This window comes from Salvelinus fontinalis, chromosome 35 (genome assembly GCF_029448725.1).
Source record: "Salvelinus fontinalis isolate EN_2023a chromosome 35, ASM2944872v1, whole genome shotgun sequence".
Classification (NCBI taxonomy): domain Eukaryota; kingdom Metazoa; phylum Chordata; class Actinopteri; order Salmoniformes; family Salmonidae; genus Salvelinus; species Salvelinus fontinalis.
In genome coordinates this window covers 17,038,560-17,054,626 of record NC_074699.1, presented here as the reverse complement: position 1 = coordinate 17,054,626, position 16,067 = coordinate 17,038,560, and the positions used below count along the sequence as shown (strand labels likewise).

The following is a 16,067-nucleotide window of genomic DNA, read 5'->3' as shown; positions in this document are numbered from 1 at the left end:
CCCAGCCCTGAGACAGTGAGGGTGAGTGATGCGTGTGCTTATGCAAAATCTGCCGTGTCCCACTCTTTATGGGCTAATGCGTTAAAAGAAGAAAATGGGTGCGGTACCAGGAGAAGACAGAGTACAGTATAGAGCATCAATACAAGCCCCCCCCCCCCAACCCCCCCCGATGAGATCAACACGTGCCACAGACCAGCAGAGTAATCACAGGGGTGTGGCGGCCGGGGTGGAGGGTAGGAGGGTCTAGGGCCAATAAAACAGCACATCTGCATTAAAATGCTATCTTTAGGGTTCCTGTGCCGAAAATGCTATTTCAGGTTGCCTATTTAAAGCATGTTGAAGCGGTGACTCTCCACCCTGGAATTGCATCATATACCATCTGCATGATTTATGGCCACCATTACCATTATACTGGTTTACTGGGAGGAGAGGAGCAAGAGGTTTTAGTGCTAGAAAAACGTGTGCCCTCCCTGCCTGATGATCCCATGAGCCTGAGGGAGCCCAGAGGGTTTGAGGTGGTGGGGGTGGAATGGATGGAAGGTGGAGGTGGGGGTGGTAGGTGGGGAGTGTTGGGGGGCAATAACATTATAACATGGGAGTTCAATGGAGCCTCACAACTTGGCTGGAGGTTTGAGAGTGCTGGGGAGCGACGTGTGTCTCTCTTCTGGCACCGTTAACTCTGTCATGTCAATGAATCAGGACGGCTCATCCCATCCAATCCAGGGGAAACATACAGTACCAGTCAAAAGTTTGACACAGTGAAGACATCAAAACTATGAAATAACACATATAGAATCATGTAGTAACCAAAAAGTGTAAAACAAATCAAAATATATTTTATAAGTAGCCACATTTTGCCTTGATGACAGCTTTGCACACTCTTTGCACGCTCTGTATACCACCCCTACCTTGTTACAATACAACTGATTGGCTCAAACGCATTAAGAAGGAAAGAAATTTCACAAATTAACTTTTAACAAGGCACAGCACAGCACTGCTAGGAGGCTGAGTATAAACCTGGCTATATAAAACACAAACACACACACACAGGTTGATCAGCGATAAGTCAGCGTGGCAGAAGGCAGGCAGTAGCGGCTCTCCAGTCAGCAGTATTGTTTTTATAACCCTTTTTATGATTCCTCATAGAGTGTTACTCTGGCAAGTGTTCAGAAACCCTAAGACATTATAACAGATCGTCCGTTCCCAGCACGGAGCCACAGTGTAAATTAAGCAGATCTAATTACGGGGATTATAATGAACGGGTTTAAGATGGTTGAAATGCATTCTAATGAACGGGTTTAAGCTGGTTGAGAGAATGCGTAGAGTGTGCAAAGCTCTCATAAAGGCAAAGGGTGGCTACTTTGAAGAATCTCAAATATATATTATGTAAAATATATAACATATATTTTGATTTGTTTAGTACTTTTTTGGTTACTACATGACTCCATGTGTGTTATTTCATAGTTTTGATGTCTTTACTATTATTCTACCATGTAGAAAATAGTAAAAATGAGTAGGTGTGTCCAAACTTTTGACTGTTACTGTACATCACAGAGACACTGTGTAACCCGTGCCTTATCATATAGGTGGAATTTTATATTTTACTGTCCATGTAGTTGTCACATGTATCCATGTATCCAACCATCTGGATGATCCAGAGGAGGAATGGGAGAAAGTCATGTGGTCTGATGAGACAAAAATAGAGCTTTTTGGTCTAAACTCCACCTGCCGTGTTTGGAGGAAGAAGAAGGATGAGTACAACCCCAAGAACACCATCCCAACCGTGAAGCATGGAGGTGGAAACATCATTCTTTGGGGATGCTTTTCTGCAAAGGGGACAGGACGACTGCACCGAATTGAGGGGAGGATGGATGGGGCCATGTATCGCGAGATCTTGGCCAACAACCTCCTTCCCTCAGTAAGAGCATTGAAGATGGGTCGAGGCTGGGTCTTCCAGCATGACAACGACACGAAACACACAGCCAGGGCAACTAAGGAGTGGCTCCGTAAGAAGCATCTCAAGGTCCTGGAGTGGCCTAGCCAGTCTCCAGACCTCAACCCAATAGAAAATCTTTGGAGGGAGCTGAAAGTCCGTATTGCCCAGCGACAGCCCCGAAACCTGAGGATCTGGAGAAGGTCTGTATGGAGGAGTGGGCCAAAATCCCTGCTGCAGTGTGTGCAAACCTGGTCAAGAACTACAGGAAACGGATGATCTCTGTAATTGCAAACAAAGGTTTCTGTACCAAATATTAAGTTCTGCTTTTCTGATGTATCAAATACTTATGTCATGCAATAAAATGCAAATGAATTACTTAAAAATCATACAATGAGATTTTCTGGATTTTTGATAAAAATTACAGACCTCTACATGCTTTGTAAGTAGGAAAACCTGCAAAATCGGCAGTGTATCAAATACTTGTTCTCCCCATGTATGTGTTTTGTCTGTTAAATCAAATCAAGCCCAGGAGCTCTCTCCATCTCGGCTATTTCCATTATTGACTGTCTGTCTGTTTGTCTGTATCAGACTTTGTGTCCATCAGTCCGTGTGAAATTGGTGGATCACATTTTACATTGAGCAGGTTTTGTGGTATTTTCGTGGAACGCCATAAAAAGCCTTTTGGGCTCTTCCAGGAATCTGAGGGTCGAGGGAAGTCCCTGCCTGGCTGAGATAAAATTAGAGGTTTGACCCACTCTGCAACTGTTTCATATTACAGGGTCTGTGGGAGCTCGCTGATTTCCTATCCATGTCACTTTCTCAGTCCTCACACTCCTGTGGTGATTGTCATTGTGAAACCAGCTGCATCCAAGCATCACGTTCCTCTCCCCCTGCACTCCTTAATGGATGGATCTCTGTCCTCTCTCAGCCTTCTATCCCCGTAATTAGATCTGCTTAATTTACACTGTGGCTCCGTGCTGGGAACGGACGATCTGTTATAATGTCTTAGGGTTTCTGAACACTTGCCAGAGTAACACTCTATGAGGAATCATAAAAAGGGTTATAAAAACAAGTCTACTGCTAACTGGAGAGCCGCTACTGCCTGCCTTCTGCCACGCTGACTTATCGCTGATCAACCTGTGTGTGTGTGTTTGTGTTTTATATAGCCAGGTTTATACTCAGCCTCCTAGCAGTGTTGTGCTGTTGTGTATAAATACTGTATGCTTCTCTCGTCTGTGTGTTTCTGTTGTGTATAAATACTGTATGTGTCTCTCGTCTATGTGTTTCTGTGTGGCCGGGCTTTGTGTGTGTCAGTGTGGTTTTGTAGCAGCCTGTGTTCCTGTGATGGCAGCGGGCGGTGTGGAGCAGAGTGGAGATGTGGGCCTCTCTCTCTTTCTCTCTCTCTCTCTCTCTCTCTCTCTCTCTCTCTCTCTCTCTCTCTCTCTCTCTCTGTGCAGCCTCACCATGTTTTATGCATGAGGGTTGAGGGCAGGAAGCCTCTGGGGGGGGGGGGGGGGGCCGTGTCTGCGGGGACACACAACAGCCAGATCAGGAGACATGATGACTACTTGGCACAGATGCAACAGAAAGAAAGCTCTTTAAGGAGGTGATCGTCCCTCTTTTTTTTCTCTTTGTTTTCTTTGCCCACTCTCTTTTTGCCTCGGTGTCCTCTGTGTGCCTGTGACAGCGTTGGCCATGGGCTGCGCACAAACAGCAGCGTGTAATCGGTGTATGCGTGCATACTTGCTTGTGTATACATGTGTGTATACATGTGTGAAAAGAAAGGGAGCTGCTTTAACCACATCAGGGATGTGCTCAGTCCTCTCTCTCTGTTTCTGTAGATGGTGTTCTGTTCACTAAGTTCCCTTGGCTGACTGTTCCAATACACCTACGTATAAGTATTACCACCTCCACACTGCCTCCAGGCTCCCCTTAAATCAATGTTCTACACAGGAACCTCTGCTGACACTCGTACAGTCTGATAGTGCTCTAGATTACAGTGGCCACTGCTTATACTTATATAATAGCCAAGTTTTAAAAGCCACGTTATCGTTACTCATTGTGTATTTGTTCCTCGTGTAATAATTGTTATTTTTCGATTTTTCACTCTGCATTTTTGGGAAGGGCACGTAGGTAAGCATTTCAATGTTAGTCTACACCTGTTGTTTTCGAAGCATGTGACAAATAACATTTGATTTGATTTTGATTTGATGATTATGATATAGGGTACAACTAGTTACAGTAAATGAGGGGCTTTGCTCAGAGCTGTGCTGCTGGATATGCTAATTTTAAGGTAAAGCCACAGGGGCTTGACAGTGTTTTCATCCCAGAGCCTGTCACTGGGACGTGATTCTCAAATATGGACGAAGCCATCGATGACGTCACCCCATTGTTTCCTATGAGAATGCTCAGTGGCGCAAAGATCAGGAAGTGTCATTTCAGCGTGTCACCATCTTGCTACATGAGGGAGTTTTTGGAAACATTGCATGCGCAGTTTGAGCTACTCTAGCAGGCTAGCTCAGTGCTGCCCCCTCTCATCGAGTAGCTTAAATTGAAGGGTGACCGAGGTACTGCAGGCTGCCATTAGCAACTAAATGATCCTTTTATCTTCGTCTGTGTGTGGTTTTAAAGTAATTGGTTCAAGGACATACATCTGATGAAATAAAAGCAATTATTGGCACCATGATTGTGTTCAATGTTTTTTTTATATACCCACGAATATTGACCACGAAGATGGTCCGGAGTAGGTTTGGAGTAGGTTAGGCACATTTCTTTGTGGCCACACAAGGTTGCTAATCTCAGATAGGGATATTATAGTTGGATCCTTGAGAGAGGCAATAATCCTAAAATGCCTCAGTTAAAAATTAGCTGTTTAAATGTATAGTGTGTCTGCGAAAACAAAACAGAAGTTGGCCGCCTGTACAGTACATTTGTCAGGCTGGGTAAGAGTGTCAGAGGCAAAGTAATCACAGCATTCTAGTACTGGTAGTAATTAAGAAATATTAGGCTACTGATAGTATGTGTAGGGCTTTACAGGAGCTTTATTTCTTCCTGTCCTTTATTGTATGTAACCTCTGAAGAGCAAGCAGTCAGGGTTGGAGGAATTCTAAATGAGCTTGGTAAAATTTTAATCAGAACGGTGGTCTCTATACATCCATTTGGAGACTTTAGGGTCAAGTCTTGACAGGGAATGCAGCATTTCTCATTAGAGCTTAGACTGAAACGGAACTTATTAAATGTTAATTGACGACGCGGTGCAGCGCGGGCTTACAGTGCTCCAGCAACATTTCAGCACATCTTCATCATCATCTTCTTCCTCAGTCCTACACGTTTCCAGAAGGCCATCAATGTGACATGTTTTTCCCTCTCTAGGCCTCATTTCAGTTCGGACTTTTTCCTCTTTTTACTAACTCCCTCCCTTCGCCTTTGTTTTTCGGGGAATTGGGGCTAACAAAAACAACACGCTACAAAAACGACTGTGTGAATGCCGCTCCGGACGTAGCGAGCTTTCTGTGGGATCCGTAGAGCCGCGCGGGGTTCTAGCTTAGCTTAAATACATTTACCAGTTGAAAAATAACAGAGGAACAGGGCAAGGAGGGGGTCTAGGCCTCTTGTCATGCTAAGAGTGTTCAGATAAGTCCTGCTTGGTCCAAGTTAATTACAGTTGGCATTTAAATAAGTGCACTTGTCTTGAAGATGGTGGAAGAGCTGAGAAAAAGACAGGCCTCTCTCTAATTGAGTTTGTGTTGCGTGCCCCACCCCCACATCACAGCACCAAGCCCACATCACTGCTTTGTTCCACAGGGAGCTGATATGCGAAATGCAGCTGCCGAAAGTGGAAAAACACATTATGGATGTAACTGCGCAAGTGTTTTTGTGGATTCTGCCATGCTCTCTTCCTGAGATGATGTTGTTTGAAGCATAAACCTGCAGTATGTTCTATTATTTTACATGTATGAAGTGAGATCGCCCCAAATGTCAATTTACACCTATGGAGATTTACACCTATGGAGACAAATTCACTGTGGCAATGTGTGTGTTATGTGTTAACAATTGGAGTGAGCCAGACTGGACTGTCAGTTCCATTAATCATGGTTGTATTGTGGTCTTTGAAGTGTGTGAAGACACAGGAGACCTTCAAAGGTTTTGATGTTGAATCTCACCCTGTAGCATCTTTCAAAGCACTTTACGGTAGGCTTCATTATATGATATGGTATGGCATCACTGTATAATCATCCAGTCAGATGGAATTGGAATGGATCCTATATGATGCAATCTAGGCTATACATTATATGCGTCACTTCTCATACTATTCTTCTATATCCATGTGAGTAGCGTCTACCCTACATTAGGGATGAGCACAGTTAATCAAATATCTGGATTTCTGAACGGAGTTAAGTTTTCAACAAAAAAAGAGAGATTTTTTGGGTTGCGTATTTTAACACTTAAAAAGATTTGTCTAAATGAAATGTAATTGTCCATGTTACATTGTCACACACAAGGATATACCATGACGTTTGAAATGCTTAATTGAATAAAACAACAAACTTTATAATGTAGTGTTTATGTACGGTGCACTCAGCTACTGCAGTTTCAGACCTCACGTGGCTTTGACAGTACATTGTTTACAGTTGCACACTGGAAATGTAGTCTACAGTTCTGAGGACGCACAAGTGATTGTTTTGTTTTTAAGCAAATTTTCTCTCTCATGGGCAATGGGTTATGGGTTGCGTTTTACATGAAAAGGCATTTTACTATCATAGCACATTTATCCCTAACAACGAAATGCTATTTTCCCCCATTCAAATAGATATTAACCTACAGGTGGTCCACAAGACTGACACAGATCAATGCAAAGCACTCACCAGAAAGCTTTTTTGTTAACATACTTCTCTTTCACTGCTGCTGTTAGCCTAGGCTGCTGTTATTCTAGTCTGCTGTTAGCTTTGTCTCCTGTTGGTTTAGTCTGCTGTTAGCCTTGGCTACTGTTAGCTTAGGCTGCTGTTAGCCTAGAATACATTTAGTGAAATTATAGAATTATTTCAAATGCCCCTTCCTCCCCTACATCACTGTCAACTCCACCTGGCCCCTTCCTCCCCTACATCACTGTCCTCGCCCACCTGGCCCCTTCCCCCCCTACATCACTGTCCTCTCCCACCTGGCCCCTTCCTTCCCTACATCACTGTCCTCTCCCACCTGCCACCTTCCTCTATTTGACCATACTGTTTAATCACTGGGCACAGTAGGGAGTGAAGTGCCTGCCTGGACCTGGCTGACTGTCCGTCGTTTGGCCACAGCACTACAGTACATCTGCAGCCCTGGCCTGGCCACTCACACTGTCATTACTCTCCCCCAGAACCCTATTGTATGTATATAAATGTCTCCCCCCACCTGATGGAGCACTCACTACAGTGGTTCAGTGTTTATTCTTTACCCATGGAGCTGTTGTCAGAGGTCTCTGTCTCTGAGCCCAGCTGTGTTTGTTAGCATAGCATAGCATATGAAACGAAGCTATCTAGGAGCTTCTCATTTACTCAGTGTCACGGCTAACTAGGAACCTTTCATTTACTCATTGTCACTGATGGGTGCCAGAGTATCCAAGCACAGGCTTTCCCCTAGAACTAGAGGTAATGATCACTAGGGTTTCCTGCACAGTGATTGCTGACAGCAGAACACAGGTAATTGCCTAATTACATGGCAGCTCCCTGCCCTGGTCAGACTGTAGTCTCGGCTGCTCATTTGGTTCATATTATTGCAATGCGTCTGGTCAAGGTTAAGAGCCGCCCAGTGTTGCTTTAGATAAAGCCACTGGATTATGACTCATTCCACTGAAAGATGGAGACATTATTTTATTTTTTTATTTAAATTTTTTTTGCCAACAAGTTACTTGCCTTCCAGTGCGGGAATGGGTATAAAAAGAGTAATAAACTGTAGGTAATACCTTCCTGGTAATTGGTTAATTAACTGGGTTGGTGTGCCACTGAGTTTAGGACATTAGTACGCTGGTACTGTACATGGCAGTAATATTTACTGTAGGCCTATACGAAAGACGCTCTGGAAAAAAAAATGTTGCGTAGGTTTTCAAACATTGAATTGACCGCTGCATCTCCCCTTTCTCTCCAGCGATGGCGGAGTTCCATGTCCAGCCGCGGTCAGTGCGTGCGGAGGAGGCGGGCATGGGGCGGTTCCAGTGCCAGATTCACGGCATGCCTGAGCCTGCCATCAGCTGGGAGAAAGATGGCCGCTCTGTGGACACTAAGGATGAGAGGTACAGGAAAGTAGGGTTCCTCTGTGTTAATCACCTCAGCTGTGCCTACCAACTACTGTAGGTCTACTGTACCTGCACATAGAACTCTGGCTATTAACAAATTCACTGCAGCAGCTTCACAACCTTCACTTACCTGTTACCCAGCCAAACCTCACTCAGCTCAGATCAACACCACTTGGAATCCAATGTCCCTTGTGTCTCTCTAGCTGTTTGAAATTGACTTTACGTTGCATGTGTTAACACACTTAATCAAGCAAACAATGATCTACTCCCTTGATTCTCTTTCCTTTTCTCTCCCTCTATCTCTCTCTTCTACCCCTCCCTCTCTCTCTTTCATTTTCTCCCTCTGCCCTCCCTCCCCCACCCTCTCGCTCTCCCACCCTCCTCCAATTCCTTCTCTCTGGCAGGTATACCCTGCTCCCCACTGGTGTCCTGCAGATCACAGGTCTGCGTCAGGAGGATGGTGGTGTGTTCTGCTGTGTGGCCCACAACAGTGCAGGAGTAAAGCACAGTGCCGGGGCTCGCCTCACCGTCTCAGGTCTCAATACTCATACATACATACATACATACATACATACATACATACATACATACATACATACATACATACATACATACATACATACATACATACATACATACATACATAACATACATACATACATACATAACATACATACATACATACATACATACATACATACATACATACATACATACATACATACATACATACATACATACATACATACATACATACATACATACATACATACATGCATATATACACACATACACACCTTCCCTGGATACCCACCCAACGCACAAATATGTGGCTATGCATCATCTCACACAGCGTCATCGCCAAGATGATGCAGAACGGTGAAATCCAATTAAATGTTGCAATCCATAAAGCTCTTGCACGCTCACGCTTGCGTCACTCTCTTCTCCCCCAGTATCCCAATCTTCTGTTTACAAAGAGCCCATGATCCTCGTGGGTCCTGAAAACCTCACTCTCACCGTTCACCAGACGGCCATCTTGGAATGTGTTGCCACAGGATATCCCCGCCCCATCGTGTCATGGAGCAGGCTTGGTAAGACCAAAACCCCGCTTTCTCTTTTACATTAAATCAAAGCTGCAGCCTTCAGGATGCCTGCCTCTCAGGCCTCTCAACCCCCCTGCCTCTCAGGCCTCTCAACCCCCCTGCCTCTCAGGCCTCTCAACCCCCCTGCCTCTCAGGCCTCTCAACCCCCCTGCCTCTCAGGCCTCTCAACCCCCCTGCCTCTCAGGCCTCTCAACCCCCCTGCCCCTCAGGCCTTAAGTGCTATAGAACCCTTCTATCTTCCATAAGGTGCCGTGCTAGATTGCTTGTCTAGTTTGCAATCATCCGAAACCCGACTTGAAGTACATCACTACTGCAGCTGACATAAAGCCATGTCACCATAGTAGTATAGCTGAATTATATATACATTTATATAAAGCACACAGGCAAAATACAGGAATTGAAGAGGACATTCTGTAAAACGGGACATTTTGACACATTAAGATACAGCGGCTTTGTGTGTGAAATTGGTCATGGTATGCTGCCTTCACAGCGTGCACAGAGCCCATTGTTTCCCAGATGGTTCCAAATGATTTGGAATGTTGAAAGCCTATTTACCAGACATTATCTTGCTGACCTTGATATAAATGAAGGGAGGAAAAAAGCTGTGTTCAGTGACTGCTTCTAATGTGGTACAGCACAGTGATTAAGTAGGCTACTGCTGTCCAGTGTGTATTTGTGTGTGTTTTTGTACGCACGTGCAGTTGTGTGGGTGTGTGTGTGCGTTGATGTTTGTGTGTTTGTGAAAGTATGCATGTATGTATGTGTGTCTGGGTTAGCTCATCTCTGAATTGTGTACATACGTGTAGTATGTTCCTTTATGTAGCGTCTAATAAAACATTCATCTTATGTACACATGAAGCAGGGGATTGCAGCCTATATGAGTCTTTGGGGAGCGAAACACAGTCTTATTTTTTGATGAATGTATTCTTCACTCTCCTGGTCGAGATGAACCTCTAAAGTGAGTAAGTGACACACGGTGGGAGATCCACCATAATTGCTTAGAGGTGTTGAGCCCATGCAGGATTCAGTCCCCCCCACTTCATACGTTCCTCTTGGCTATCACTCAAACTCTGCCGCTACAAATTTTGCAATCTTATATTTGTTTTTCAAAGCTATTATCCAATCTGATTTGCTGTTCAAAATGTAAATTGCAGCCCCTCCCCAACCAGAGAGGAGCTATAATCAGATTGTGGATATTGCCTTGCACGATGTTGCTGTAATTAAATGCTGACAGGATGGGATTTCAACAGGGGCGACATGCAGCCATTCTTTTAGAGGGGGGCACAAAGTATGTGAAGATGGAGGAGGTGGTGTAGTTTGAGAATTTAGCATTTTTCAAACACCTGAAACAGCTTTTTCCTGCAATCTAGACCCATAATAATTATTGCCTAATTTTATGTAAAAAAATATATCAAATCAAATTGTATTGGTCAAATACACATATTTAGCAGATGTTATTGTGGGTGTAGCAAAATGCTTGTGTTCCTAGCTCCAACAGGGCAGTAATATCTAGCAGTTCACAATAATACACACACATCTAAAATTAATGAATTGAGTTAAGAAATATATAAATATTAGGACGAGCAATGTCAGAGTGGCATTGATTAAAATACAGTAGAATCCAGTATATACATATGAAATTAGTAAAGGAGTATGTAAACATTATTAAAATGACTAGTGTTCCATTATTAAAGTGACCAGTGATTCCATGTCTATGTACATAGGGCAGCAGCCTCTAAGGTGTGGGGTTGAGTAACCGAGTGGTAGCCGGAAAGTGATGGCTATTTAACAGTCTGATGGCCTTGAGATAGAAGCTGTTTTTCAGTCTCTCAGTCCCAGCTTTGATGCACCTGTACTGATCTCACCTTCTGGATGATAGCGGGGTGAACAGGCCGTGGCTTGGGTGGTTGATGTCCTTAATGGTCTTTTTGGCCTTCCTGTGACATCGAGTGCTGTATGTGTCCTGGAAGGCAGGCAGTGTGCCCCTGGTAATGCAGGGCTCACCTTCTGGAGAGCCCTGCGGTTGCTGGCGGTGCAGTTGTCGTACCAGGCAGTGATACAGCCCGACAGGTTGCTCTCAATTGTACATCTATAAAAGTTTGTGAGGGTCTTAGGGGCCAAGCCAAATTTCTTCAGCCTCCTGAGGTTGAAAAGGCGTAATTGCGCCTTCTTCGCCACACTGTCTGTGAGGGTGGACCATTTCAGATTGTCAGTGATGTGTACGCCGACTAACTTAAAGCGTTTTACCTTCTCTACTGTTGATGTGGATAGCTGTGTGCTCCCTCTGCTGTTTCCTGATGTCCACGATCAGCTCCTTAATTTTGTTATTTTCCTTGCACCACTCCGCCAGGGCCCTCACCTCCTCCCTGTAGGCTGTCTTGTTATTGTTGGTAGTCAGGCTTACTACTGTTGTGTCGTCTGCAAACATGATGATTGAGTTGGAGGCGTGCGTGGCCAGGCAGTCATGAGTGAACAAGGAGTACAGGAGGGGGCTGAGCATGCTCCCTTGTGGGGCCCCTGTGTTGAGGATCAGCAAAGTGGAGGTGTTGTATCTTACCTTCATCACCTGGGGTCGGCCCGTCAGGAAGTCCAGGACCCAGTTGCACAGGGCACCTTTAAGACCGGGGACAGTATAACCGGAGAGAGCCATGATTCCGTGAAACAGAGTATGTTACTGTCCCTGATGTCTAGCTGGAAGGAGATCCTCGCCCTGAGCTCGTCTACTTTATAGTCCACAGACTGAACATTAGCGAGTAATATACTCAGAAGCGGTGGATGGCATGTACGCCTCCTGAGTCGGACTAGAAGTCCACTCTGAATACCTCTCTCCACCGGCGGCATATTGGAACAGCCTCTGGGATAAGTTCAATTCACCTGGGAGGTGAGAATGAAGGGTCCAGTTCTGGAAAGTCGTATTCCTGGTCGTAATGCTGGTGAGTTACCGCCACTCTGATATCCAAAAGTTATTTCCGGCTGTATGTAATAACACAAACATTTTTCTGGGCTAATAATGTAAGAAATTACACACAAACAAATCTAAATACTGCAACGTTGCTTAGGAGCTAGAAGCAGAGCTGCCGTGTCTGTAGGCGCCATCTCTATGTATGATGTTCTGCATAGGTTATCTCAGCATACCTCTTTAGCTTTTCAATTGTAATTTTAATTAATGATGTACATTGATTCTTTAAAGGTGCAATATGCAGAAATTGCTCTGCCATTTCCTGGTTGCTAAAATTCAAATAAGGGCCTCCTGGGTGGCACTGTGTTCTAAGGCTAGCTGTGCCACCAGAGATTCTGGGTTTGAGTCCAGGCTCTGTCGCAGCCGGCCGCGACCGGGAGGCCCATGGGGCGGCGCACAATTGGCCCAGCGTCGTCCGGTTTAGGGAGGGTTTGGCCAGCAGGGATATCCTTGTCTCATCGCACACTAGCGACTCCTGTGGCGGGCCGGGCGCAGTGCACGCTGACCAGGTCGCCAGGTGTACGGTGTTTCCTCCGACACATTGGTGCGGCTGGCTTCCGGGTTGGATGGGCATTGTGTCAAGAAGAAGGGCGGCTTGGTTGGGTTGTGTTGCGGAGGACGCATGGCTCTCAACCTTCGCCTCTCCCGAGTCCGTACGGGAGTTGCAGCGATGAGACAAGACTGTAACTACTACCAATTGGATACCACGAAATTGGGGAGAAAAAAGGGGTCAAATAAATAAAAAAAAATAAAAAAATAATTCAAATAGTTCATCCAATTTCAGTTTGTGACAAAACAAGAAATGCATAGTATAGAGAATCATTGTACAATATAACCCGCTGTGAAATATATTTTTGTATTTTCCTATTTGAAGTTGGTGTACAATACTAAAATAAATGACCCAAAAACGGAACTTAAAACTTCCTAAGGCTAGGGGGCAGTATTTTGACGTCCGGATTAAAAGCGTGCCCAAAGTAAACTGCCTGCTACTCAGGCCCAGAAGCTAGGATGTGCATATAATTAGTAGATTTGGATGGAAAACACTCTGAAGTTTCTAAAACTGTTAGAATAATGTCTGTGAGTATAACAGAACTGATTTGGCAGGCGAAACCCTGAGCACAATCCATCCAGGGAATTTTTTTTTGAGGTCATTTTGTTTTCCAATTGTTTCTATGGGAAGCCCTATTTATGAGGAACCTGGTTGCAGTTACTATGGCTTCCAGTAGATGTCAACAGTCTTTAGAGATTGGTTGATGTTTTTCTTTTGAGAAATTAAGAAGTAGTGCTAATCATTGTAAGTGCCACTCCAGGTAGACTCTACTGTTTTGGTGCGTGTGAACTGGAACGCGCTTCAAGTTGTTTTTATCCGGTATTAGAAACAGTTTATTCCGTCTTAAATTTTATCGATTATTTACGTTTTAGGGTACCTGAGGTTGGATTAGGAACATTGTTTGAAATGTTTGGACCAAGTTTACAGGTAACTTATTAGATACTTTGTAGGCATGTTGGGCGAGTTGAACCGGTGTATTTCTGAATCAAACGCGCCAAATAAATTGACATTTTTGGGACATAAAGAAGGACATTATCGAACAAAAGGACAATTTGTGATGTTTCTGGGACATTTTGGAGTGCCAACAGAAGAAGATCTTCAAAGATAAGGCATTAATTATATCGCTATTTCTGACTTTTGTGGCGCACCTGTCTGGTTGAAATATGATTTTCATGTGTTTGTATGCGGGGCGCTGCCCTCAGATAATCGCATGGTCTGCTTTCGCCGTAAAGCCTTTTTGAAATCTGACACAGCGGCTGGATTAACAAGAAGTTAAGCTTTATTTTGATGTATTACACATATATTTTCGAGAATGTTGAATATTGATATTCCTGTAGTTTGAATTTGGCGCGCTGCCATTTCACTGGATGTTGTCAAATCGATCCTTCTAAAGGGATTGGCACGTGAAGAGATCCATAAGAGGTTATTAAAAACAGGAAGCATAGAAATAGCGCACATCGAACAGATCAACCGCTTCTTAGACTTGCTTTCGATGAAAATGACAGATCTATTACTCACATTTCTATGTGAATTTGGTCAGGTTGCCCTAAAAGTTACATATTGCAGCTTTAAGAACTTTTATGCCTTAGAAGTTTACTACAACTGCCACACTGGTATATTGTACAATAATCCAAGAATTAAAGCTATTTTAGTATTTTCTAAAGTCTAGCAACCTTGCCTGCAGGCATGCCAGCAGAGATAGTTATACAAGCTACTCTATCTTGAGTTATAGCCTGAAATGGCTCGGTAGCTAATTATGAGGTTGGGAGATTGGGAACCTATCTGGGCTAGCTAAAGCCAACTTCATAAAATTGCTAGGTGACTAGTATTACAGAGAAGAAAAAAAAATGTTTTATTTATTAATCAAAAAGGAATCAATAGGCTACATAGCTTGATCAAATTCATTTACAAATTCCTCCTGCCAGTCCTGCCCATCACCGGCAGTTAATATCAAATCATACACTGTGTGTGTCACTCGACACTCTCTCTGCTCCGCTGACGTAGCATATCTTTGCTCTGTGGTGCATCTGGGAAGAATGGGGGGTGATAGTCAGTATGTCCCCTCAGCAAAATACTGCTGACAGATATTTTTTATAAATAATGATGATATAGCGGGGGCTTAAAAACGAAGTTTTTATTTTAACATCTGAAAAATGTAAAAACAGGACAAATCTGAGGGGGCATGTCTCCTTGTGGGCGTGACGCCTCTGGATTTCAGTGTATTAGATTACAGGGAGTGAGGGCCTGGGGATAAGCTGCATAATTCATTTCATAGATTCACATCAGTCATTCCTTAATGCCAGAGTTTGTTTGGAGCTTTTCATTCATCAGCACTGGTGCTCTCTGGGCTACTTTTTGCTTGCTTTGACACTAACTACATTACAGACTGACATAGAGATAGTTGCATCCATTCAGACAGCACACACACACACACAGACACACACACACACACACAGGTAGAAAGCGAGAGAGAGATCAAATTTCTGTGAGAGAGAGTGTGTCTGGAGAGATAAGAGGTAGCCATGGAGGAACTGTAAACTGTGTCCAACTCTGTTGATTTTACAGTTCACTCAGCAGCTAGCCCGACTTGAGTTAGGCTTATTGTAGAGGGGTAATAACGGCCATTATATGGTTCACAGTTGTTTAGCCACTCCTAGCTGAGTCCCTTTAGTTGTGACACTGGACTGGGGCTGGGAGTGGGAGGGGCAGGCTGAGAGCCTGAGGCTTGCACTTAATAGTACCATGGAGCATGTTTAAGTTATACTGTACTAGCCATAGCTTCTACTACAGTCAATAAGAATCTCCACTGGCTGACTTAGCTGACCAGGCTGTTTCAATTGGATTGTAAATACGTCTGAATAATAGGTTCCTATGTTCTACTGAAAATCCTGTAGCCTACAGCCCACTGCTAGTGCTGTTTGCTGCAGCTACACGAACACGGAAAGGGCTGAGGTTTGTATATTTTAGTTTGAAGGCATTCTCGTAAACTCTGGATGTACTGTCCACCTTTTTCCATTCTCGTGTTTCTCTTCAGCCCCCAGTGCATTGTCTTGTCCAGGTTTGTGGAGTGTTTCTCTTCAGCCCCCAGTGCATTGTCTTGTCGAGGTCCAGGTTTGTGGAGTGTGTCTCTTCAGCCCCCAGTGGATTGTCTTGTCGAGGTCCAGGTTTGTGGAGTGTTTCTCTTCAGCCCCCAGTGCATTGTCTTGTCGAGGTCCAGGTTTGTGGAGTGTTTCTCTTCAGCCCCCAGT

At 44.2% G+C, this 16,067-nt stretch overlaps 1 protein-coding gene across 1 annotated transcript in view; it reads left to right on the top strand.

Annotated features, from left to right (window-relative positions):
• LOC129834409 (immunoglobulin superfamily DCC subclass member 3-like) overlaps window positions 1-16,067 on the top strand; it is a 109,899-nt gene that overhangs the window by 60,583 nt on the left and 33,249 nt on the right. Inside the window, exons 3-5 of the mRNA XM_055899361.1 lie at window positions 8,060-8,204; window positions 8,612-8,742; window positions 9,161-9,298. Of these exons, the coding sequence (XP_055755336.1) occupies window positions 8,060-8,204; window positions 8,612-8,742; window positions 9,161-9,298 (414 nt within the window). The remainder of the gene's footprint in view (window positions 1-8,059; window positions 8,205-8,611; window positions 8,743-9,160; window positions 9,299-16,067) is intronic.